Here is a 26,662-nt window from a genome sequence, read left to right as displayed (position 1 = left end):
CACCACCTATACATAGAAGATACTTGATATGCTTGTCGAATGGGCTAGAACTAAGATGTCACCCATAATTTCACTCAGGCAGACTCCTGTGTCAGCAGCTCATGCTGCTTTATCAAGAAAGTGCGGAGGCTGAGGGATTCAGGACAATTTGCTGCACCTGTGATTTGAACCCTGACAGGACCCACACCCAAACTCTGGGCAGCCCTCTGCCTTCCTGTGGCAATGGGCTGGGGACACAGTGGCCTTTGTGTGACCTCTCAGCCGCAGAGGGTAGGGAAGCTGGCTGGCAGCTGCCACCACTCAGGACCTGTGAGATGCATCCATAGGGGTGAGAAAGGGAGGAGAATGGGGCAGCAATGACCCTGAGGTGAGCCAGACTCAGTGTCTGCCTGGAGGTGAGGGCAGGGCAAAGAGCCCTGCAGAAGGGGGGAGCATCCTGAGCTCAGGGTTTGCATAGAACAGATTGCCAGGAATGCATTCCAGGAGTGGTTAGCTATTGCTGCATAATTACTCCCTCCCAAACCTGCCTTCTTGAAAGCACACACATCTATGCCTTCTCAGACTCCGTGGCTCTCACGAGGAGGCCTTCATTTTCGGCTGGGGCCACAGTCCTGCCAGAAGACCCCACCCAGGGTTCCCTGCAAGCCTTTGGCTTGAGGCCGCCTTCTGTTCCTAGCCTTTTGGGCCCCTGTAGAGCAGCTCATAATGGGACAGTTTCAGCAGAGCATGTAAATGAGGAGGTGAGAGAGAGTGGGGAGAGAAGCCATTGCCTGTGTGTGCCCTCATCACAAGAGGGGCGCCCTTCATTCTGCCATCTTATCTTGGCCCAAGCAGGTCCTGCCCTCATTTCCTGGGAGGGGCAGCACAATAGTGGACTTGAGGAGGGGTGTGGGCAGCCACGCCACAATGTCCACACATTCTGATGGCCCTCAGGACTTATGTGGGAGAGAACCCATGGCAAAGTGCCCTGCCACCCCAAAACCCTGGTTGAGTGGACACTGGGCTTGCCTGCTATCTATGCCCACAGTAACCCTCTGCCCTTTTCCTTCTTCCTTCTAGTGAAAGAAAACAAAAAAGCATTTGTCTGTACGTGCCAGAAAAGGCAAAGCGAAGGATCTCCCCAGGTATGTCTGTGCCCCACTCTGCATGGTACAGTGGGCACTGCGCAGGTGGCTATGTGGCTGGGAACTCTTAGCCATGCTGCTCACCTTCTCTAGGAGCACAGGCTTGTGTTTGCAGGTGTGTCTGCATGTCTGCAGGTGTGTGTCTGTGTGTCTGTGTGTCTGCAGGTGTGTCTGTGTTTATATCTTCAGGTGTATCTGCAGCTGTGTCTGGCTGTGGGCATTTGTGTGTCTATGTCTGCATGGCTATGTATGTGCCCGTTGTATGTTGGCATGATTGCCTGTATGTGTCTATCTCTGTGTCACGTGTGTCTGTACATATGTGTCTGCATGTGTGTGTGTGTGTCTGTGTGGGGAGGAGGAGGGCTTGTTGTCTCTGTCCACTCTTCACTGGTCCCTGCCAGGAGGGCCATCTCTTCCTGGGTGCCCCACTTCTGCAGCTACTCTGGTGGCAGCTACAGTGGCTTTAGTTAACTGCAGGTGTGTGTGCAACAGTGCTGGCTCCAGGAGGTGGCCAGTGGCTTTGTTTCCTCTGTTGTGGGGACATCTGTCCCTGCAGTCCCTGTGGGGCAACAGAGAGAGAGCTGTGTGGGATGCATGTGTGGAAGAGGGGGCACCCACCTTTGATCACCCGGATGCTGTAAGCAGACCTCTTCCCCTGACTGCAATCTATTCACTTTGAGATGTTTTCAGTGGAGACCATCACATGTCCCCACCTGCCTCCACCACAGCCTCAGACACTGGACATTACCCCTTTGCCCCAAGGCATGACCAGGAGTCCATGGGTCTTTCCCACCCTCATCTGGATCTTCCCACAGGAGGCCTGCAGCCCCTCCCCTCTGGATCCTCCCATGGGACACCTGCAGCCCCTCCCTGTGTGGATCTGCCCATGGGGCACCTGCAGCCCCTCCCCTGGATCTTTCCAAGGACACCTGCAGCCCCTTTGGCTGGTGCTTGTTGCTGCAGACCCAACCCATTTATATCTGAAAACTTCACTTTCTGGTATAGCCAGTGATTCCAGGTGTACCTTTTTCCCTCCTGCCACTGGCATGGGTCAAGCCCTCTCTCTCAGGAATCCTTGTTCCTTTTTTCATAGAATGGAAGTAGAGACAGTGGGCTGCTCACTAAGCTGAATGATTCATTGCGCAGCTGCTCCCAAAACACATGGCAGGCAGGGATAGAGAAAACATGGGGTTTCATTTTTCCTTAAGAGGTGTGCTTTCACATTGCTATTTCTAGTTCATTTTAACTTTGCAGTGTTCCTAACTCTATAATGATGTCATTAATTCCCAGACTGTAAATCTTGATTCCTCACAGCATAAGTGTTTATCTGATGAGAGTCCTGGAATAACAATACCCACCCACTATGATCAATAAGCCACTACAGAGAACTCAACAACTTCTCTGCAGCTTCTTGTGCCCTTGGAATGCTCCCCCTCATGCATGTGCAGGAAAAATGCCTAAGGTCTGGAGCCACCCGCAGCCCTTCCTTCACAGTTATGTCCTGCAGTACCTGACAGGTGGTCTGGCTGTCCTTGAGGGTGCAGGTGTGCTGATGGCTGGCAGGTCTGAGGTCATCAGCCAGCAGGCCTTCCAGTCTTGTTCACGGCCAGCTAAGTCTCCAAAGACCTGAACAAGAGGGTCCCTTCAGAACCATCTGGTCTATCTGCAGTGGTTTGATGACAAAATATAAGTCATAATAAGGAGCTATACATAACAGGTGCTTGAATGAGGCACAAAGGACAACAATGTGCTGTCCGCGACTTCTCGCTCAGCGTCAAGCCCCCGGTCGGCGGGTGAGACAATGAGGAGAGACAGAGAGACGCAGACAAATCCGCGCTGGTGAGAAACACAGATCCAAGACACGTAGCAGTTGTAAGCACAGACCTTTACTGGAGTTAAGCTTGCATTCTCTGTTTCAGGTTCCGCGCGGGACAAGATGCCCCGCGGGGGAGCGACCTCTATGCGGCCGTCAGGCACGGCTCCCTGTGGGTCGTCTCCACCCACCCTGTCCGGGTAACCTCTTATATACTGTGCCCAAACCCAATAGGTTAGTGCCACGTATACAGAGGTGATTGGAAGATAGGGTTGGTGGGCGCGTACGTCATACGCGGAAACAGGATGCGGGCGCCATCTTGACTCACTCGATGGGCGGGGGGAACTCTAGAGCAGGCTGCAGCGCGACCACTAGGCCTGACCTGGGAGGCGGCTCTCCACATCTCCCCCTTTTTTATTATTTTTGGTCCGTAGACCCTTTCTTAGACCCAGTGTCTCCATTGATGAGTGAGCTCCCGTGAGCTTGATTAGCCCACTACTTGTTTTGGTGCTTTGGGGAGTCTGGACTAGGCTCCAGCCATCTTGCGGCTGAACCTCTGGCACCGACCAGAATGCCTCCTCATATAGAGACCGGAGAGCCCGTGAACTGGAAACCACGTGACTCTCCCTGCAGTGCTTCGCCTCGCAACTGGGCTAAGCGGGGCTCAGGAGAGCGGCAACCAGAGTCGAGAGTGTCACTAGATGTCTCTGTGCAATGGCCGGAGTCTAGTCTGGCCAGGACCGTGACTCTGCCTTAGAGATCATCTTTTAGACAAAAATTATGACTTCTGGTGCCGCCTTTTACACCCGGGACACGGCCATGGGCTTTGCAGCAGATCCTGTTTTCGAGCGCCCCGCCCTGAGTGGCCGGGACGGGTCATACAGTGAGGGGAAGGACTGGGTAGCGGGACGGTCGTTGCCAGGAGCATCAGGGGCGAGTGACATAGCCAACATAGTGGTGACGCGTAGCTGTTGCTGCGTCTGGAACAAGCGTTCTAACAAACATTTAACAATGAGCAGAGTTACTAAGAGTCCCACTGCTAAAAGAATCCAAGTGGTCAACCTGGGCCAAGAGAACCATGAGGTGACTTGGTCCCACAGTAGCTCGTAGTGGGAAAAGTGGGGTTAAAGTTAGTCTCTCTTCTACTCGGTCGGAGGGTTACTTGCACTGTTGTTGTCATCTTTTCGGTCGTCGCCATCATCAGCAGAGTTGGAGACCGGATCCGGTGGCTCTGGTTGGAGGCTTATCAATTTTCTGAGCAACAGTTCCTTGGCGTCCTCGGGCGACGTCACGGTTCTCACCAGTCTTTCCGGAACCCACACAGGTTGACGTCCTGGTTCCTGGGGAAAAACACAAACAGAGCCTCTGGCCCAGCTGAGCACTGGGTCAGGGCCTTGCCATTGTCCTGACAGGACATCCTTCCAACGGACTAGACCTCTATGTGGAGGACTCGGAGTAGTGTGCTGAAGAGCAGGTGTCATTCCTTGTGAGTTTTCATTTAGAAAATTATATGTAAATAAGGCTACAGACAGTTGAGCCTTCGGGGACAGGCCGTGGCCTATTCCCCCTTTCTGTTTTTTGAGCAAGTCTTTAAGAGACCTGTGTGCTCTTTCAATGATTCCTTGCCCTTGAGGGTTGTAGGGGATACCATGTTTTAATTGCACTTCCATATTTGCACAAAATCTTTGGAAGGCTTTGCTGGTGTAAGCAGGTCCGTTATCTGTCTTTAATATTTTTGGCTTGCCCCAAGCCGCCCAAGCGGCGAGGCAATGAGCAATAACCTGGTGGACTTTCTCTCCTGTTTCAGCAGATGCGAATATAATTTGAGAACATGTGTCTATTGACACATGTAGATATTTGGCTTTGCCATACTCTGGATGATGAGTGACATCCATCTGCCAAATGTCCCCCGGGATGAGGCCCTTGGGGTTAACTCCAACTGAAGGGACTACCCTCTGTTCTGCACAATTATTGCAGGCTCTGACTATATCTCTGGCAGCTGCACGCGGTATGTGAAACCGTCTGGCTAAGGTGCTTGCATTGACATGAAATTTAGTATGAAACTCTTGGGCCTGTTGATACGGTGTCAGCGCAGGGAAGATATGTGGCTGTCGGGTGGCCACATCCACTACGTGATTTCCCTGTGCCATGGGGCCTGGCAGGCCTGTGTGGGCTCTAATATGGGTTATGAAGAAAGGACATCGTCTGGCATATATTGTCTCTTGAAGTTTGAGAAAGAATGGTCTAACTGAGGAGGAGTGGTTTATAATTCCCACCGTTTCTAAAATTGTTACAGAGTTCACTACATAAAGGGAATCGGATACAATGTTTAGGGGGTCGGTAAGTTCTTTCAGGACTGTGATAACAACTTGCAGCTCTACCCATTGAGGTCTCTGTGGTTGGAAGAACACAGTTTTAGGAGAACCTCCTTCTACGCAATATGCTCCTGAACCGGAGCTGGAACCGTCTGTACACGGTGAGAGCGTTCGCTAGTGGCTTAGATGAGGTTACCTTAGGAAAGATTACTGGGTGACGGGTGACGAATTGTAAGAGGGGATCTTTTGGGTATTGGTTATCAATTTCTCCCAAAAAGGTACATCGGAGGATGGCCCATTGATCTATAGCTCCAGTAAGTATTTCAAGTTGTTGGGTGGAGTAAGGTACTCTGAGGTTTTTTGGTTGTTGGCCAAAATGCTGCACGGCTTTTTTGACGGTCTCTAATGCCAGCCCTGCAATCGCTGTAGGATAGTGCTCTAAACTCCTTTTAGGTGAAATTCCAGGGTGGATCCAGAGTAAAGGCCCCTGTTGCCATAGCACTGCCGTGGGCTGGAATTCTGTCGGCAACAAGCAGGCTTCAAAGGGCTTTTGGGGGTCTATTCTTGTTAAAGCAGCGCTACTGAGTGCCTGTTCTACCTGGCTGAGCACTTGTCTCGCCTCTAGAGTGAGGCACCGGGGCGAGGTTATGTTCGAATCTCCTTTCAGCAAGTTAAATAGGGGCGCTAGTCTGGCATTGGGCAGCTTTAGGTACGGGCGGACCCAATTGATATCTCCTAAAAGTTTTTGCAGATCGTTAAGGGTATGTATGGTATCTAGCCTGAGAGACACTTTCTGAGGGGAGAGATGAGTAGGCGTGATTTTTGCTCCTAGGAAGGTGGAAATTTCTGCCATCTGAATTTTCTCAGGGGCTACTTCTAGGTTGGCTTTTCTAAGTGTGAGGACTAAATGTGATAGAGCTGTCTTGAGAATGTCAGTGTTTTTATGGGTAAGCAGAATGTCATCCATATAGTGAATGATTTTTACTTGGGGGAACTGTTGTCGAGTGTTGGCCAGCTTTGCAGCAACATATAGCTGGCACATGGTGGGACTATTAGTCATGCCCTGGGGCAGGACTGTCCACTCGACGCGGTGGCATGGCTCCTCATGGTTAAGAGAGGGCACAGTAAACGCAAATTTTGGAGTGTCTTCGGGATGAAGTGGAATGGAGAAGAAACAGTCCTTAAGATCTAAGATAAAAACAGGCCAGTGTTTTGGCAGGGCCGAGAGGAGTGGCAACCCCATTTGAACAGGTCCTAAGGACTCCATGCAGTTGTTGATGGCTCTTAAATCATGCAACAGTCTCCATTTACCTGATTTCTTTTTTATGACAAATACGGGAGTGTTCCAAGGTGATGTGGAAGGAATGACGTGGCCCTTTTTTAGCTGTTCTGATACTAGAGCGTGGAGTGCTGAAAGTTTTTCCTTTGGTAAGGGCCACTGAGGCACCCACACCGGAGTATTGGTTTTCCACCTGAGTCTTATAGGCGTGGGTGGGAGTCTCCCCTCAGTGGCCCCTAGGAAAAACCCAGGCCTCGTCTATCAGAATTGGGGGCAGCCTGTATGGACGCTGTATGCCCTTGCAACGAGACTCCCAATCCTTTGCCAGGGACATATCCCATTCCTTTTAACAGACTTTTTGAAGTTGGAGAACAGTTACTGGTCAAGGTAACGTCCATTTTTGCTAGAATATCTCTTCCCCATAGGGACACGGGCAAGGCTAGTACATAGGGTTGAAAATTACCTTGATGTCCCTCTTCATCTGCCCAATGAAGGGCAGTTGCACTCAGCATGGGTGCTGAGACATGGCCTATTCCTCTAATGGTTTCTTCCGCCTTGCACGTCGGCCAGGCAGGGGGCCATTCTTGCTGTCTTATAATCGACCGATCGGCCCCGGTATCTAGCAGGCCTAAGAAGGGTCGGCCTTGCACTTTAAGAGTCAACATGGGTCGATTCTCTAAGGACATATGAAGGCCCTCAAAAACTCCTTCAGTAAACCTAACTCCCTTATCTTTTCTCTGCTTGTTTCTGCTTGGAAGGAGTGCATGCAAGCTGGGTAGGAGTAGAAGCTGTGCTATCCTATCACCCTCTTCAATAACTAAGGTGCCTTGCTGAGATTGTATCATAATCCGGGTGTCATCTGTGGACTCTGGGTCCACAATACCTGGTATCACTGTTAGTCCCTTCAGGGCTGTAGATGCTCTCCCTAAAAGGAGCCCCACTGTACCTGGCGGTAAGGGCCCTTTAAAGGAGGTTCTCACTGATTGGACTCCCATAGATGGGGTCAGTACGAGCCTGGAGGTGGCACAGAGGTCCAGTCCTGCTGATCCATGGGAGGCACGGAGCTGGATGGGTACTGCGTCGCCACACTGCCAGTAAGGGGGCCCACCGGAAGGGCGGACCCCCTCTGCCCGTTTTTTGGAATTTGCTCAGGACGGCCAGAAAGGCGCTTACCTTGCGCATCGAAGGCTGATCTACAGTCTTCTGCGCGATGGGGTCCCTTATGGCAACGGCCACAGAGTCTGGCTGTCGCATGAGGCTTATTAGATTGTTGGGCGGTGGTTGGTTGGTCCTTATTAGGGCAATTTCTTTTTATGTGTCCCGATCGGCCACATTGGTAGCATCCTTTAGGCTTTGCTCCTGGGTTTTCGGTTTGCACTGCATTTATTCGTAAGGAGCTGGCCAGCATGGCAGCTAGGCCTGCACTAGTTAACGGGCTGCCAGCGTCCCTGCACAGCCGAACCCAGTCCGTCAAGCTCTTTCCCTTATTTTGTACTAGAATTACTTTGCACTCTTTATTGCACTGCTCAAATATCATTTGTTTAACTACAGTCTCTGCTATTCCTGGGTCTGTGAAAATTCTCTCAGCTGCAGTTTGCATCCTGGCTACAAAGTCTACGAATGGTTCAGTGGGGCCCTGGTGTATGCTGCTAAGTGAAGCTTGAGCTTCTCCCTGACCTGCTAACTTTTTCCAGGCGCCTATGAAGCAACGAAAGATCTGTCCATAGACTTCTGTAGGGAACCCTGTTTGGTTTTGTGAGTGGGCACCTTTCCCTAGTAGCATATCTGCACTCCAACCGCCGCGTCTCCCCGCCGCGTTTTTTGCGGCTTGCTCTTCAGCTAACTCCTCAAACCATGCTTTCCAATCTATATATCGGCCCGGTGGCAGACAAGCACGGGCCAGCTGGTATATATCTGCGGGAGTATGGCACAGGGCAGAAAGATTCTCAACCAAATTCAATGTGAAAGGGGCATTGGGGCCATACTGATGGACGGCTTGCCTCAACTCCTTTAATACTTTGTAATCATATGCTTCATACTGATTGTTACCCTGGGGATTAATGATAACCGGGTACATTTCTGGGGTTGGCTCTGGCTTAAGCGGTTGGTACCCACCTAGTATACCGAAAGGTCTAAAGGTTAAAGAGGGGGCCCATTTCCAGAAATGCCTCCTTCCACTTGTTGATGATATGGGGTCTTGAGGGCCTAAGTATTCAGGTGGGGGATACAGCTGTAGATGCCCCTCCCCCGGCCCGCCTGCAAGGGGTTCCGGGTTCCGCAAAGGCGGACCAGCGTAACTACCAGATTCGGACACTAGGGGGAGCTCTCGGTGAGGTTTCTTGCCGGGATCACTGGGAAACTGCCGCGCCCCTACAGTGACCACTGGCGGGGCGGAGGGCTGCGTGGGCGAGACAGGGGGCCTCTCCCAGTCGATTAACGGGGGCGCATCCGCACCTTCGGTCCCATCACTATCTGACTCAGAGTCAGAGGTGTCGGGACTATTGCTGGGCTCGGTCGGCTTATGAGTTGGCGGCTCACTCTTACAGGAGCCGTCTGCTCTTAAAGGAGCTAGCAGAGGCGAACTTTCTGACTGCCCCATGATTGCAGTCGGCACTGTCTTTTAATCACTCGGGGAGCTCTCCCGAGTCACCGGGGCTACCTGAAAACCCGCGGCCCTTAACTCCCACTTAATAATAGGTACTCACCTTTCCGCGGTGATCAGGCGCAGAAAGTCCACTGCGAACTCCGGAAGTTTGGAGAGAGAGGGTCCCCGTACGGGCCACCACTTGTCCGCGACTTCTCGCTCAGCGTCAAGCCCCCGGTCGGCGGGTGAGACAATGAGGAGAGACAGAGAGACGCAGACAAATCCGCGCTGGTGAGAAACACAGATCCAAGACACGTAGCAGTTGTAAGCACAGACCTTTACTGGAGTTAAGCTTGCATTCTCTGTTTCAGGTTCCGCGCGGGACAAGATGCCCCGCGGGGGAGCGACCTCTATGCGGCCGTCAGGCACGGCTCCCTGTGGGTCGTCTCCACCCACCCTGTCCGGGTAACCTCTTATATACTGTGCCCAAACCCAATAGGTTAGTGCCACGTATACAGAGGTGATTGGAAGATAGGGTTGGTGGGCGCGTACGTCATACGCGGAAACAGGATGCGGGCGCCATCTTGACTCACTCGATGGGCGGGGGGAACTCTAGAGCAGGCTGCAGCGCGACCACTAGGCCTGACCTGGGAGGCGGCTCTCCACAATGTGCAGTGAGTGCCACATGCATCTGCAAGCCTCTCCATAGGAGACTATAGACGTGAACAGGAACAGTCCATAATCTTTTATAACACCTTCAGGAAATCACATCTTACTATAATGTGAAATTGGGGAGTTTTTATATTGTGTCAAGATCTTAGTTTAATTCTGTAGTACTCGGTTAGTAACAAGAAAGTTTATCATTGGGCTGTTGAGAAGTTACCTTTAGACATTTGAAGCACTTCAAATTTCCAATGAGAAGCTTAAACGAATGCTCCCTACCATACATTTTGAATCTATGTATTACAATGAAATATTCTGGGAAGGAAACAGATGAGATGGGTGACTCCGATCCTTCTAAGCACTTATGAACTTTGTCACAACAATGAAAAACAGCCATTCAGGGTTTTGGGACTCAAAGCCAACAACAAATTAAAAGCTTTTATTTTTGAAAATTGCTAGAGCTTTGGGTAAGAACTGCAGGATTTTCTGGCCTTTTAGCCTGCACTGCCCCCTCCCACCCCAGTCTGGCAGTGAGAGGCACAGCTTGCCAGTGCATGGCTGCATGAGAAAAGTAGCAGTTTTGCTGTTAGGAGACAACCAGACCACCCGTCAGGTACTGCATGACATAACTGTGAAGGAAGGGCTGCCGGTGGCTCCAGACCTTAGGCATTTTTCCTGCACATGCTTGAGGGGGAGCATTCCAAGAGCACAAGAAGCTGCAGAGAAGTTGCTGAGTTCTCTGTAGCAGTTTATTGATCATAGTGGGTGGGTATTGTTATTCCAGGACTCTTTTTGCTGTTAGAAGGTGATGACTCAATTTGGGGTAGGAAGGGAAAACCTGCAGTTTTGTCAGCCAAGAGTGGCAAGCTCAGTAGGAAATGATTTGGGAAAACCTTCAACTCTGCTAGCCCACTGTACTGCTTTGAAATGATGTATGTACCCTAGAAAAGCCACGTTTTAATCCTAGTCCCATTTTGTAAAGGCAGCCATTTCTTCTAATGCGTATTCGGCATTGTTTGTTTAAAACTGTAATTAGATCATCTCCCTGGAGATGTGACGTAATCGAGAGTGGTTGTTAAACTGAATTAGGTGATGACATGTCTCCACCCATTCGGACACGTCTTGGTTAGTTTCTGAAGTCCTATAAAGGAGGAAACATTTTGGAGAATGCGAGATTCAGGGAGAGCAGAGCAGAATGCCATAGCCATGAGAAGAAAATGCAAGGAACATAGCATCTGCCTTCCAGAAGTGTACATTAAATGGTTTGGGCCCCCCGATGTACAGAACCCACTGCCTGCAAGCAGGCACTGCATAGGAGACACATCCTGTGGAGACCACTGGGGTGTTCCTGAGCCCTGCAACCCCCTGTGATCATTCTAGGGACCCAGATGGGCCTCTTGGCCTCCTTACCCTCTTACTCATTAGACCAAGCCTGTGTGTCTCTTCCATATGCACATTCATAACAAGCCACCATCCTAAACCAGTGTGGCCACATCACTGTGCCCACTTTATGGTCAGTGGTTCTGAAACCTGAGAGGCAAGCTGCACAGGAATCCAGGGGTGGGCCTGGCCTTTTGGCTCCAGAAGGCTCTCTTGCTGCCATATTTTGCCCACTTTGGCTGTATAACCTATGCAGCATGTTTTCACAATGTTTCTCTCTACAGAGGGCGGTGGATCAACCTCAGGAAATAGGGTTTCTGGACAGCAAAGGTGCTGGGCACGAAAGTCCAGCCACAGGTAAGGCATTCTAGAGTTTAGGTCTTATTGAGATCAATTCAAGTATGATTTCCTAAAGCATAGAAATATTTCCTAGGAAAGGTCCAGGGCTAGGACATTTTCTTGGATTCACAGCAGGTAGAAAGTGAAATCCCAGCTCAGAGCACAGACAAGAGGGGGGCCAGTAGGTGGTATTCCCCCATCATTTTAGGACGCCCAAGGGGCAGTACCCTCATTGTAGCAGCAAACTATAAGAAACTCACTTCTCCCCCACCTGGGGGCTCAAGAACCATCAGCTCTCTCAAACCTTGGAACTGAGAGAAAGAGAGAAACCACTCTTGAGTGTTGGGGACAACAGGTTGCCCTAACTAATGAAGAAGCTAGGATTTAAGGGATGATTTTGATGACTGAATCATCATATAGATATTTCATTTTTACTATTAGAGTAGACAGAAACATGTGAAATCTCTGAATTGTAATCCAGCTCCCTTGATCTCTGATAATGATTGCATAGCCTTTATCTTGTCCCCTTAGGATTGTAAAATCTTTGTGACTAATCTTTGCTTGTACCCATTTGATCCAGTTGTTTTTTTTTTTTACTTTAGAGTCATGAATACTGTTGACAGCCCCTAATGTTTATTAATGAAGGACCCTGGGTCATCCCAGAACTAACCCACCTGAAGTCCAATGCTATCTTGATAGAGCTGGATCCAACTCGAATGGGCCCCCCTAACAAATATGCAGTAGCTTGTACTTTAACCTACACCTCAACATCAGCATAACCACTAAAGCGCACATCCACCATCATTTGAGGGACACCCTTGTCTTATACACATTCTGTGAGTAAGCCTGTAATCAATCTGTGCATGCTCCATAGCTAGAGCACCCCTACTTACAGCATCTGGAGCCACTGTGCTCATTATCCTAAAGGTTGCCCATTTTCTTTTAACTTTTTTTATAACATATACAAAGTGAAGAAAAAAGTAGTTTTCAAAGCACTGTTCAACAAATAGTTACAGGACAGATCCCAGAGTTTTTCATGGGCCACGATATGATCCTCTCAAATGTTTCCTTCTAGCTGCTCCAGAATGTAAGAGGCTAGAAGGCATAAATACGTTTTTATCATCACAATCGACTTTTTAAATTTTTTTGTAAAAGATAACATATATACAAAAAGTAATAAATTACAAAGCACGGCACCACAATTAGGTGTAGAACATATTTCAGAGTTTGTCATGGGTTACAATTCCACAATCTTATGTTTTTACTTCTAGCAATCCTAAGGTACTGGAGACTGAAAGAGATATCAATTTAATGATTCAGCAGTCATATTCATTTGCTAAATCCTATCTTCTCTGTATAACACCACCATCACCTTGGATCTTTCTATCCCTCTCTTTAGGGGTGTTTAGGCTATGTCATTCTAACTTTTTCATGTTGGAAGGTTCTGTCAGTAATGTGGGGTAGGAGATGAAACTATCTGATGTACTGGAGAGGCTGAGCCCTCTAAGTTTCAGGAGTTATCTGGTCCAGGGAACTATCTGGAGGTTGTTCTAGAAAGTTACTTCAGTGCATGGAACACTTGTGGAATCTTCTATGTTGCCCCAGGTCTTCTTCATTAGGATTGGCTGGAATGGTCCTGGTTGGGGTTTGGCAGGTTATGATAGGTAGCGATGTCTAACTGAAGCTTGCGTGAGAGTAACATCCCGAGTAGACTCTCAACTCTATGTGAACTCTCTTTGCTACAGATACTTTATTATAAGTTACACTTCTTTCCCCCCTTTTGGTCAGGATGGAATTGTTGATCCCATGGTGCCATCCCTGGGAATGAACTCATCCCTAGGAATCATCTCCCATGCCATCAGGAAGACTTTCAACCCTAAATGTCATGTCCCACATAGGTGGGATGGCAATGATTTCACTTGCAGAGTTAGGCTTAGAGAGAGTGAGACCACATCTGAGCAACTAAAGAGGTTCACCAGAAGTAACTCTTAGGCATGCCTATAGGTAGGCTAAGCTTCTCTGCTACCTACATAAGCTTCGCAAGCTTTTTCAAGATCAAAAGCTTGGCCTACAGATTTGGGTGTCCCTAAGGTTTGACACAGTGTCAGGGGATTCCCTGATGGTAAAGTTTAGTACCATATTTTTCCTCCCATTTCTCAAGGGACTTTGCCAATAATTTTTGATTATCTGCTTAATATACTCTAGGATGTATCCAGGCATTTCATTAGGCCATACGGGATTAAAGGGCCTCTTTCTTATTATGGGCTCCCTGTTTTTCAGCTGTTCAAATGAGCTATAGATACATGGAGTTAGATTATGTGCTACAGAAAATTTAAGTTCCAGAATAAATAAACCTTTCTTCCTTTGGTCTCAAAGAGCATGCATGATTCTAAAATACAGACAATGTGCTCTTTACCTCTGTGTTCTGAATACTTTAACCCCAACCTGATCAGCTTTGTTGTTATCTCTAAATATCAGGTTTTTTGTTTTTTTTTTTAATGGGCAGGCACTGGGAATCGAACCTGGGTCCTCTGACATGGCAGGCAAGCATTCTCGCCTGCTGAGCCACCGTGGCCCACCCATATCAGGTTTTATATATATATATTCTAACTTTATATATATATTCTAACTTTTTCATGTTGGAAGTGACCGAACATTCCAACATGAAAAAGTTAGAATGTTAGATATATATATATATGAGACTCTCAAAATCCAAAAATGATAATTACCACTCCAGACTAAATGTGTATGCTATAAAATCTTACATTCTAGGCCCCTGTTTTCTTATAAGCATTTTCTAAAGGAGACCATACCATAATTGTTCTTCCATTTCTGATTTATTTTGACTCACCAAATGTCCCACATGTTCATTCATGTCATTACATGCCTCACAACATCATTCCTTTTTGTAGCAGCAAAACATTGGATCATATGTATACACCATCATTTGCCAATCTAATTCTCAGTCAGTACATCCTTCAGTTACCTGCATTCACCAGTCATCACGTATAGTGCCCAAAGTCCCTGGTCCATCAACACTCTCAATTTTAGATAATGTCATTTTTCCCAAGAGAAAGTCAACCAATATACATATCATCACCAAACAGGAAATCTAAATCTCCTCTTAGCTCTTGTCCTTCCCCCATTACTTACCTCTGCTGTAGCTGTGGTACTGGTGATGTTTTCCTTTTAAACATAACCCATAGCATGCAGTAGCAGTTTCCCGCCCCCCATGCCCTGGACATAAGCACTGTTTGTACATGAGTCATACCTCTGAAGTAGTTCTTGCAAGAACAATTTATATTTCTAGTGTTAATCAATGGGACACATAGGTCTATATAACCTCTTTCAGTCTTGCTCACCTTCAATATGGTAATATTACCTATAGACCCATTAGAGAGTCACCTTCACTTCTATCCATTCCCTTACTTTGAAGTTCAACCTCATTAGCTAACTGTTCACCCATCTCTAGCTTCTGTGTAATTCTAAATCCCCTATATTCTGTATTATAAGCCTCTGGTTTTACCTTCACCATAGTCATAAAAGTGGAATCATACAGTATCTATCCTTTTATGTCTGGCTTATTTCACTCAGAATTATGTCCTCGAGGCTCATCCATCATGTCATGTGCTTCAGAACAATATTTCGTCTTACTGCTGCATAATATTCCATCATATGTATATACCACATTTTGTTAATCCACTCATCAGTTGATAGGCATTTGTTTTGTTTTCATCTTTTGGTGATTGTGAATAGTGCTGCTATGAACATCTGTATGCAAATGTCTGTTTGTGTCATTGCTTTCAGCTCTTCTGAGTGTATACCAAGTAGTGCTATTGCTGGGTCATAGGGCAACTTGGTACTTAGCTTCCTAAGGAACCACCGAACTCTCTTCCATAGTGGCTGCACCATCATGCATTCTCACCAGCAGTGCATGTGTTCCAGTTGCTCCACATCCTCCCCAACACTTATAGTTTCCTGTTTGTTTAGTAGCAGCCATTCTTACAGGTGTGAGGTGGTATCTCGTTGTAGTGTTGATCTGCATTTCCCTTATACATGCCCATCTTTTGATACTAAAAAGTTTTAAGAATTACTGCAGATTGGGGAAGACAGATTGACTGGCCCATAGGCCATCTGACTTCCTGCCCAGCAATAAACTTTCTCTCTTTTGAACACTGTTGTCCCAGGAATTGGTCACTGAGGGCACTGGGCAGAGAACCCACCACCTTTGACTGGTATCACAACTGGGCTAAGAGGGTGATCCCAGGTCTTCAAGCTGAGAATGTAATATGGAATAAATCTGGTCTGGTTACACCAGGGGCCGTTTTCATCCTATTCTTCCAAGATTTTACACAAAGAAAAACAAAAAGCTCCACATTAAAAAATGAGCACAGATAGAGACAAAGGCCTGTGAGTGAGGAGCAGACTCTGTGGCAGACACAGTCACATGAATATTGCTGGGCTGGGCTCATGGGCACTTGGCCATGCCGCAAGAAGGAGTTCAAGGGCACAGCACAGAGGGAGAAAGAGGCCATTAAAGAGTGAAAAATCACACGAATTTGGGAGACTACTTCTCATACATAACTGTTAAAGGATTGGTATCTAGAATATATAAAGGTTTATCATTCAAGGGGAAGAAAAATAGAAAAATGATTGAATGGCATATCACAAAAGAGGATCCCAAATGGCCAAGAAACATATGAACAGTGCTTAACTATTTATGCCATTATATAGGGAAAGCAAAATTTAAAGCTTTGGGAACAGGCCCTGGCCAGGAGGGGAGTAAAGGAGATGGCCCCCATGCTGGGAGCATTTGGCCTGACCCACCCTCCTGGGAGTGGGAGTTCCAGTCCTGGGGGGCCAGTATCAGAGAACTGGCTGCCTTGGTGCCAGGCAGGTAATATGCGCCACAGTACTGAGTGTTGGCACCTCAGGCTGGGTCAATGGAAATGCCCATTGCAGAGACTAGACAGTAAACAGGGACAGTGTACAAGGAGCTACTACACTGCACTGAAGTGAAGGAGGCCCAGGTAGGCACTTGCACCAGTTTGTGTTATTTTCTTTTATTCTTATGATGAAACATATCAAGCACACACAGGAGGGGATAAACCCCATAGGTAGATTTAAGACAATAACCCATGTGCAGGAGATACACTTGTTGGTAAGTTTCAGCAGCCCCATCCTGCCAAAAGGGGCAGGTGCATGCAGGAGTCTCGGCTTAGGGCTGTGTCCTGCCAAGACCTGTGAGAAGGTCTTCCCAGGAACCAGCTGCCCCATCCAGCAAAAGAGGGCAGCTGTCCCCTGCTCCACCCTGATATGGGTGTGGGGTGGACGCCCCCCCATATTGATCCTATGCCATCAGGTGACCCCACCTGTGCCACAGACAGAGCCCTGCCTCTGCAGATGTCCCCCCAGCCCCTCACCCTGATATTTCCTTTCCTCTGCAGGAGATGATCCACCAGTTCCAGCTGAGGGCTCCACATGGCTGGAGTTATTCAACTCAGAAGCCCTGGGGAAGCCCCTGCCCCCCAGAACACCAAGCCCCAGCAGCCATAGTCCATCAGCTCCTGAGCTCTTGGGAACCATCCAGGAGGGCCACAAGCCTCAGAGCTTGGGGTTAAATGCTGGTGCCAGGAAATCTAAGGAGCCAAGCTTCCATCTGGGGTGTGACCTCCAGCAGGACCCACTGCCTGAGTCCAAACAGGATGAGTCTATGGATGGGGACTCAGCTGCTGGTGGGGAGACAGCTGCCGGTGGGGACATGCCATCCAGCCAGGTGGCCACAGACCTACCTGCTGCCCAGGGTGAGGTCAGGATTGACCTGTCCCCTGTCCTGAGCCTGCACAAGTCTGAGGCCATCCCTGTGGATGATGACATTGGGATTTGAGAAGGGGATTGGTTGTGGAGGGCCAGGAGCAATCAGTCAGGCCCAAGCAGGGAAAGTCCCCACACCATTGGGGCGGAATGTCCCCGAGAGTTAAACAATAACCAATGTTAGGAAACTGAGGGAACGGGATGTGTTTTGGCAACAGCTAACGGCATTTTTCTGCTTCTATGATCACGCTTGGCTTGCTAGCAACTGCAAAGCCACAGCATGATTTATAAGCTCACCTTGAAAACCCCTGCGGGCTGTTCTCTGGATCTTCCTTCTGGAGGTTTCTGAGGCAGTCCCCGGCCGGCTAGACTTCAAGACTCCAAGTTGGCTTGCAGTTTTGAATTGTGTGGTCTCTCTTTCGGTGCACCCCACAACAGAAGGATAAAGAAAGTTTCTTGACCAAAAGGAGTAAGAGAGAAATGAGACAAAATAAAATTTCAGTGGCTGAGAAATTTCAAATAGAATAGAGAGATTATCCTGGAGGCTATTCTCAATACCCTGGAGGTTATTCTTATGCAGTATGTAGATTTCCCCTTTAGTTTATGGTGTATTGGAGTGGGTGGAGGGAAGTGCCTGAAACTGTTGCTCTGTGTACCTTGTGTACCCAGCTGGGAACCTTGATTCCAGCCTTGGTTCTTGAAGACAATTGTATAAAGATACAACTTTCACAGTGTGACTGTGCAATTGTGGAAGCCTCGTGTCTGATGCTCCTTTTATCCAGGGTATGGACAGATGAGTAAAAAAATATGGATTAAAAAATAAATAATATGGGAACAAATGGTAAAATAAATTGAGTAGGTGGAAATACTAGTGGTCAATGAGAGGGAGGGGAAAGGGGCATGGTATGAATGAGTTTTTTTTCTTTTTATTTCTTATTTTGAATTGATCCAAATGTTCTAAGAAATGATCATGGTGATGAATATACAACTGTGTGATGATATCTTGAGCCATTGATTGCACACCTTATATGTATATGAACATTTCTCAATAAAATTTTTTTAAAAGATCTCAGCCACAGAATCATTCCCACTTTCTGTCAGCACTCAGTCTATAGTAAACCCACACTCCTTTAACCCACCCCCAAATCGCAAACACAAGTGTAAGTCCTATACTAACACCCTTCGATTACCTCTTACTAAACTGCTCTTATGTTTCCATGGTCCTCTTTCTCTTCCTGATTGCAGTAGAAAATCCAGTTTTTGCTCAACGACAGGTGGGTTCCTGGTTGTCTTTAACTGGAAGGCACTGATATGAATCTCTGAAATCTGAATGTGTCCATGTGCATGAAGGCACAGGCATCATTTTACTCTACACACCTGAATCTGCTCTCAATATTGAAACCCATATTCAAGAAATGAAGTCACTAAACCTGTGCTGACAGCACCTCCAAGGAGTGACACACATGTGGGATATGCTGAGTTGTGGGCACCAGTTATTGTGGAGCCAGTACACACTATGGCGGTGTATGCGAGTGCCTTAGGGGAAGTGTGGCTGGGGTGGGGGAGAGGAAGTTGCTCTGAGTGAGGGAGCAGAGAGCAAGTGCTTGTGACTGTACCTGGGCAGTTAGTTTTCCATCCACTACCCAGAGAGGCAGAGGACAGGGTGTCCCAGCGTTGGAGATGTGGAAGCACCTGCCTGTTCTATCGGCGTGCATGTGTGTGCATGCATATGTGTACGTGCATGCAGTGTGTGTGTACATGCATACATGTGTGTGCACTCATGAGGTGGGGGTTAACTGGTGAGGAGAGTGGAGGTGGGTGGTCTGCCAGTTTGAAGCTATTATCCCAGAAAAGCCATGTTTTAATCCTGATCCCATCTTGTGGGAGTAGCTGCTTCTTTTAATCTCATTTAATACCGCTGGATCAGATCTTTTTGATTGACTTGTTTCTAAGGAGATGGTTTCCATGGAGATGTGTTCAAGGTGGGGTTGCTTATTAAAGCCCATTAGGAGGGAGCCATTTTGGAAAAAAAAGCTTCCGAGACCTTTGGAGGTGCAGAAGGAAACACCCCCAGGGGTGCTGTTTGAAATGAGAAGCCGAAGACCCCAGCAGATGCCAGCCACGCGCCTCCCCAGCTGACAGGGGGGTTCTGGTCCCGCTGAACTTTCCTGAGCCAAGGTGTCTTTCCCTGCATGCCTTAATCTGGGTATTTGCATAGTGTTAGAATGGTAAACTTGCAATTTCATAATTCCTTTTTAAAAAGAAATTCTATTTCTAGTATCTTGTACTCTGGCAGCTTTATCTAACCATTACTGCAGGCAAGCAAGGAATCTGGTGGGGAAGGCTACATCCAGAATCAAGGAACTGAGAGTGGAGTGGTGAAGTCCTCACAGATGTATTCAGGAAAGTGGAGACGTGATTGTGTGTGAAAAGGTCAGTAACGCACTGTAGAGTCCTGGAAAACGAAAAAAAAATAAATAAAACAACCACACGCACACCCTCACATCTTTCTGTTCTGGGGTTGTTGCCTTAAGTGGCTTTGGTCCTTCCCACATGTGGAATGCAGTGGCCCAATTCAGCTTGCTGGCCCACAACTAGCTGCTCTTCTGAGGCCTGAACAGATATGAAAGGAGCTCTGAGAGTCCCCCTGGCTTTTCACTGCCTTGAGGTAGGCAGGACTTGAGTCTAGACCATACCAGCTCCCCTTTCCTTGCAGGGCTCCTGGGTGAAGTTTCCAACCTCCTGCCCATGCCTGGGCCAGTCTTCTCTCTCTTTTTTCTTTTTTTGGCAAATACTTCCTCAGGAGGCAAATCAAATCTCCCTTGCCTTAATGTTTTTCCATTTCTTCTTGTTTAGACGCCTGGTAATAAATGCATTTTGTCTTTATTAAGTAGCTGTATCTTGAAATTTTTTGATGAGCTTTGAGCCTCTCAGAAGAAAGATACTTTTAAATTCAATAAATAAATATACAAATGAACATGGCATTCCTAAGATTCTGACTCAAACAGGAGAGAGGGTAGAAAGGGTGACCTGAGACTCCAAATAGAATCTGAATCTTTTCCATGAAGTGCAAAAGCCAATTCTGGACTCCGCTGTTGTGATGATGAAAGAGGAGGGCCTGGGCTGGCGCAGCAGAGAGATGATGACTCTGGTTTCCCAGGGAGAAGACTCCCAGGGCCTCTGGGCAGGGAACAATCAACAACAAGCTGAAGATGCAAGTAGGGACTTGTAGGTTATAAGAATGGAGATATATATTTTTAAATGACCAAACTAATCAAATGGAACTATGCAGCCCTATTATTATGACATACTCATGTGAAAAATAACTTTGCAGTGACTACGTCAAAAGCATCCTGTTCACAGCTGGGTTGGGCTTCCTGTCCTGTAATGTGCTTGGAAAAGTAATATATCCACTGGGCCATGCCAGTTTTCTGTTCAGCAAGCCCATATGGAGAGGGAAACATACTGCTGTCATTGGTTAAACAGAAAAAGTGGAGTCACACTCTTCATTAGAGTAGGATTTATGACAATAAGTTGAGTTCACACAGTGATCTCAAATGTAATGTCTGATTTCCAGTTACCCAAATGAAGACAGCCAAGGCACAGCAAGAAATTGAATACAACACAGTAAGTGCATACTGAGTGATTGTTAAATGTACCTAAGTGAGTGTGCAAAGAGTGAATCTGGTTTGCACTGGCTGGTTGTACAATATGTGCTCAATGCATAGCTCAGAGACAGGGCTAATCTTTTTGAAGTAAGATGGCTTACAGAGTATATGTGAGGATTTTCAGTTGAATAGCTCATAATGGCTCTGCAAGTACTGAAACTTCACTAGAACAGAGCAGTTGTGCAAATAGTGTATTTGTAATAGAATTAGTGAGCAAGGAGTGGAAGTGGCTCAACACAGTTAAGTGTGTGTACGGAATGATGAATGGCACTGAGTAGGTCTAATAAAGGTTCAACCCCTTTGATGACTGAATCTTGCCATATTCAATGCCTTTTTAACCCCTCCCTCTTCCACTTCTGCATAACATTTGAACAAGCTGATAAAAAGGCCTGGTTGCTTTTGCACCAGTGAGAGATTCAAGTCACAAAAGCCTCTGACTATAAACTGGAACTTTACAGTTCCTCCCTCTAACCACTCTTCCCTGCTCTCCTGAGCTACTTTTTGCCCCAGAAAGCCTAATTATATGAGTAACATATCTTTTCATATTCCCTTTATATGTACATGGTGCCATAAGTCCCTATGTTCTAAGCAATTTTTGGTGGAGGTCCCTTCTGCTTCCTTGGAGTGACCTCATCAGCTGGGGTAGCAGGCAGGTTCTCGAGGAAATAACCAGTGTTAATGGAGGTCTTTCTTCTATTGCTTTGGCATGTTAACTGGCTCTGCATACTTCGAGTCTGCATGTTGAGCTGTGTTGTTTTGTGTTGTATTTGTCATGTGCCAACAACCCTCTGTAATAGATTCAACCAACCTAAGTAGGAAGTTTTAATGAATAATTGGCATTTAGTGGCAGGAGTGTGGGCTTGGGGCCCTTCATAAAATGGTCCTGAGTCGTGAGTCACAACCCAGACTTATCTTTGTGTCTAGCTGTGACTGATGCTAGGCTCAGGAGAAGCTCTCTCACCTGCAACCAATTGGTTGTGAGTCTCAACACAGTCTTGGCCCTATTTTACACACCAATCCAGAGAAAGCCTATCTTATGTGTGACAGATGGGCTGTTGGGTGGTTGCTCATATGGAAGGAATGCAATCACTATTTGAAGCACAGACAAGATACTTTTGCTGCTGCTGTGACAAAGATCCTGATCATAAGGACTGTGGGGAGCAACACCCATGGCACCCTGAGTGGAAGTGAGGGTGTTAATTCAAACCAAATTGGATCCTGGCAATCAAGGTTATGGTGGAGACCCCAAACTCCACAATCTTTATTTGAGACTCTTTGGAGGAAGAAACACCAATCTGAGCATGCTAGAATGCCCCCAGCGAAGTATATTCAGAAACAAACAAACCAGAATAACCCAAAACCCTGGATACAGGGAAGGAAATAAAAAAGGATATAAAGGTCCACAATTTGACTACACTGGAAATCCAAATTTTACTAAAAAATTCATACAACAGAGAAAAAGGCGTTGGTGAGATTTTATACTTCTACAACATAGGTTCTGAATTAAATTCAACATCTGCTGAGATGCATTAAAGGGAAAATTTTCATAGCATTTATACTGGGCCTACATTAGAGTTATAAGAGAAGATCCACCTAAATGTATACTACTTACACCCTGTAGTCTTAGGAGAGTTTCTGAACAAAAAACAGAGTACAAGCAGGTGTGCCTCACTATACCCATCAGAGCGAGGGCCTTGCCAGAATGCCCCATGGTCACAGTACCCTTTGCCCTAAGACATCCCGGGATGGTAAGGGACACGCTGATTCAATGAGTGGAAAATTAAGTTCTCTTCAGTGCCCATTTCAACAGCCTCCCTGTAGGAGTTTGTCATCATCTACGGAGGGACACAGAACATATTGCAAGAAAAGTTCTTGGAATCCAACTTTGTCCAGGAGCCCAGGTGTTAGATTACATTGATGACCCCCTCCCCCAAGGTGATTCCGTCGAAACTCCCATTCAGGACAGAGTAGGGGTCCCCAAGACCACCCTCAGCCTCAACGATTCACTAGAAGGGCTCACAGAACTCAAATAAATAATAAAAAAAAAAAACAGTTACATGCACAACTATGATTTATTCCTTTGAAAGGGTAGAGATTATAATCAGCAAAGGGTAAAAATCTGCCCAAAGGGTGGAGTCCAGGAGAGACCAGGCACAAGTTTTCCATTGTTCTCTTGAGTGAAGTTGCATGAACAGTCTATAATTCTCCAGACAATGCTGTGCAGAAATACATGAGAAGTTTTGCCACCCAGGGAAGCTCACCAGATCCATGGCATCCAGGGGTCTAATAGGGTTGGTCCCACAGGACTTGTACACCCATGGGAATCATCTTGGCTTCTCATTTTCCAGTTCCCTGGAGGTCAAACTGACCAGCATGGCCCAAAGGCTCAAATATACACAAAATACAGCATTCAACCTAAACCTCACAGTTAGCATAACCTAGGCCAAGGCCTCAGGCACACAAACACTCCCAACATGAAGGGTATTCCAAGGACTCAGATGTTATCTCCCCAGAGTGGATAAGGGCTATACCTGTGCAGTGGAATATGCAAGGTTTATGCAACCCAGGCCTGCTGACTTCACTTTTTCCTGCATAAGAACAAACATATACCCACAAAGGAGCTTATTGTGCTGGTTTGAAAAGGTTTATGTACCCTAGAAAAGCCATGTTTCAATCCTAATCAAACTTGTGAAAGCAAAGTTTTCTTCTAATCCCTATTCAGTATTGTATGTTGAAAATTTAATTAGTTTATCTCTGTGGAGATGTGACTCAAAGTTCCCATAGGCAAATGTGAGTATGTACATGGGGACAACTTGTCTGCAAATAGTTTGGCGGTATATGAAAGACAAATGTTAGTATGTCCTAATGCCTAGCACTGATGGGCCAAATCCTAGAGAAATTCTCCCATATGGTCACCAGAAAACACGTACAAGAAAATTCTTATCAGCACCATTTGCCACAGCTAAGATTTATAATACTCATATATACCCCAAAGAAAGAATGTGTCATACAATGGAGTATATTATGCAGCAATGTAAATACAAGTATAAAAATAACTGGAATGAATTTCACATAATGTGAAGAAAAAGAGGCAAGTCCAAAGGGCACTAAAATTTAAATGAATCTGTGCTGTTAGAAGTTTTGAGAAGAACTTTGGGGTGATAAAGTTTGCCAGGAAGCCCCAAGGCAGCTTGAGAGGTACAACAGGCAGCCAGTTGCAGTAGTTTCAGTTTGTGCATTCATCAACTGTTTGCATGTTATATTTAATACAAGTTTTGATAAAGAGAAAACAAATTTTCAAAGTAATTTTAAAACTCAATAGTCAAAAACTCCCAAGAAAATGCCAGTTCATGGAGTCTAATAATATTTTAAGATTTATATACGATGACTTAGAGGGATTTATCCCTGGAATTCAAAATGGGATCAACAAAGATCATCAGTCAAGGTACAGGACCACATCAGTAGAACAAAGACATACTAGAACTGTTGCTTCCTATTGAAACGGAGCTCGAAGGATATTAAGGAATGATGAGAAAAAAAGAAAGGAAGAAAGAAAGAAAGACACCGGGCTCAGGGGGTCTGAAGCTTGAGTTTACTTCAGACAGACTCCAGACAATTTTATTCTTAACCAGATCCTGGTTATATACCACAGGATGTCAATAGATATACATGCATTTCCTGAGGGAACAGAGTTCTTATCTTTCAGTGTTCTTCATACTTAACATAACCATTTGGGGTAAACATTCTCTTCCTCTCAGACTGCGCTACATAACAATCTCCACAGTTTACTGCTGCCATCCTGAGGCCAGCTGCTTGCAACAAATTCTGTAGGTCTTGCTTTAAACTCTTGGCTTCTACATTTCCCCCTTTTTATTTTATAAGCCGAGGAAAACAAGAATCACCTTTTTAGGGTGACTATAAGCAGAGGTGACCGCGCCTGTCTTAGGTTGCCCTTAGGCTCTGAAGGGTCTTACCCATCATTGGCTGCCAGTCAAGCTCTCTGACTTTGATTCTTTGTTGTTAAACACAGCTGAGGAGGAAGCGAAGTATAAACAGCCCCAAACCTAAGATTTTTTAGCTCTTGGTTAAGTGATTGTGTAACATTACCTCCATAGGCTACATGTAAATTACTCTGAGATAATTCTAATACCCCTTTTTTGTAATTCTAAGATATCAGGACTTAAACTATCTGAAAGCCTTAAAAGATGCCTTTTTACCTTTTCCCATTCTATTTCAGACAGGTTATATGTTAAAAGGGGGTAATACAAAAACTACTCTCTTTCCATTTACACTTTAAACTTTGTAAAAAATTTAAATTATACATTTGCTCTCCAATATGAACCAATGTCATTTTTATATCATTTAGTCTATTATTAATTTGCTCATCAATGAGATTGTCTATGCCACTGTTCACTGGTGTTTTTCTAACAATGCTGCATCTGTATAGTTTGAGGCAATGCAGTTCCAGTGACTGCAGCCACTGTGATGCTTCCAATGATTCCAATGACAGCTGCAATAATGAGTCCAATTAGTCTATTAGTCCTTTTTAGATATTCTTTTGCCAAATGGATCAGTATATGTGTTTCTGCAGAGGATTGCCAGGATCTTGACATCTGCACTGGCAGCCAAATACCTCTTCTCCTTGCTGCTATAATCATCTCATTTTCCTGCAAAATAAATGCTTGGAGACAAGTGAATAGAGAACAATTCCCACAATTAGAAGTTGATTTCTTATATGCATATGAACTTTAACAAATATATATGGATCTCTAATACTTATTTGTATATAGTGTTTATGGCTGCTGTTTAAAAAGAAGTTATAGTTACTAGAATTGGCTATAAAAATTGGTCTCAGTCCTAGGGAAATTTTCTGTCAATTTCTTTGACTAATGCTATATTTATCATCCCATGAATTTAGCACAAATTATCCTTCATGAATTAAACCCTGATTTAGCTTGCCTGTCCATATAGTCTCAGTTATCTTCAAGTTAGAAATGGGAGACCCCACAGGGGCTGCATCTCTTACAATTCCATAGGAATCATTAATTATGATAACTGCTCAATCCATATGACATAACTGCCATCCATTCCAACTTTCTTTCCCATCTAACAGGCAAGTATCCTTTGTTTCCATAGAGTTATGCATACAGGTCTTTCTAAAAATGGAAGAATTAAATTTGACACCAGTTTTCTTCTTACTGGACTTGGGAATCCTAAACTTGTATTCAGATTATTTTGGTAAAGTTGGATTGGCCCATGTTAGGGCCCACAGCAGAGGTGGGTTAGGAATATAAACCCAATAAGTATGACTATGTCCCTGTCCTTCAGCAATTAAAGTTATATGTCCTATAATATACATTACCCATTTAGTTATTTTCGTCCGGGTTGACATGTCTGGGTTTTATTCTCTTCGAGGGAATCCAAACCGAGTTTCCGTCATCTGCAATGACAAGAGCAAATCCCCTACCCCACACCTTTACCAGTCCTGGTTTCCATAAATCATCTTTAACATCTTTCCAATAGATTGGCTGCAGCTGCAGTTCTGTTTGGGTTGTATCATTTTTCTTTCCCAAATTACTAAAATGTTGTTCTGCAGGAGTCTGATGAATTATCATAAATGATTTTTTTTAAATTTAAAGTAAAAAGTGCTTTTGCTAATTGATCTTTAGGTGTACTTATTTTC

At 45.9% G+C, this 26,662-nt stretch overlaps 1 protein-coding gene across 8 annotated transcripts in view; it reads left to right on the top strand.

The window, feature by feature from the left end:
* Positions 1–18,378, top strand: part of LOC143656395 (putative palmitoyltransferase ZDHHC11B) — a 106,981-nt gene extending 88,603 nt beyond the window's left edge. For all 8 annotated transcript variants that reach the window (XM_077128492.1, XM_077128491.1, XM_077128489.1 and 5 more), the window contains 3 exons: positions 1,060–1,124; positions 11,443–11,515; positions 16,945–18,378. In XM_077128492.1, the coding sequence (XP_076984607.1) occupies positions 1,060–1,124; positions 11,443–11,515; positions 16,945–17,384 (578 nt within the window). In that variant the 3' untranslated portion in view covers positions 17,385–18,378. The remainder of the gene's footprint in view (positions 1–1,059; positions 1,125–11,442; positions 11,516–16,944) is intronic.
* Positions 18,379–26,662: the final 8,284 nt, after the last annotated feature.

This window comes from Tamandua tetradactyla, chromosome 14, assembly GCF_023851605.1.
Source record: "Tamandua tetradactyla isolate mTamTet1 chromosome 14, mTamTet1.pri, whole genome shotgun sequence".
Taxonomy (NCBI): Eukaryota; Metazoa; Chordata; class Mammalia; order Pilosa; family Myrmecophagidae; genus Tamandua; species Tamandua tetradactyla.
Note: the sequence above shows the minus strand (reverse complement) of the source record. Positions and strands in the feature narration are given on the sequence as shown.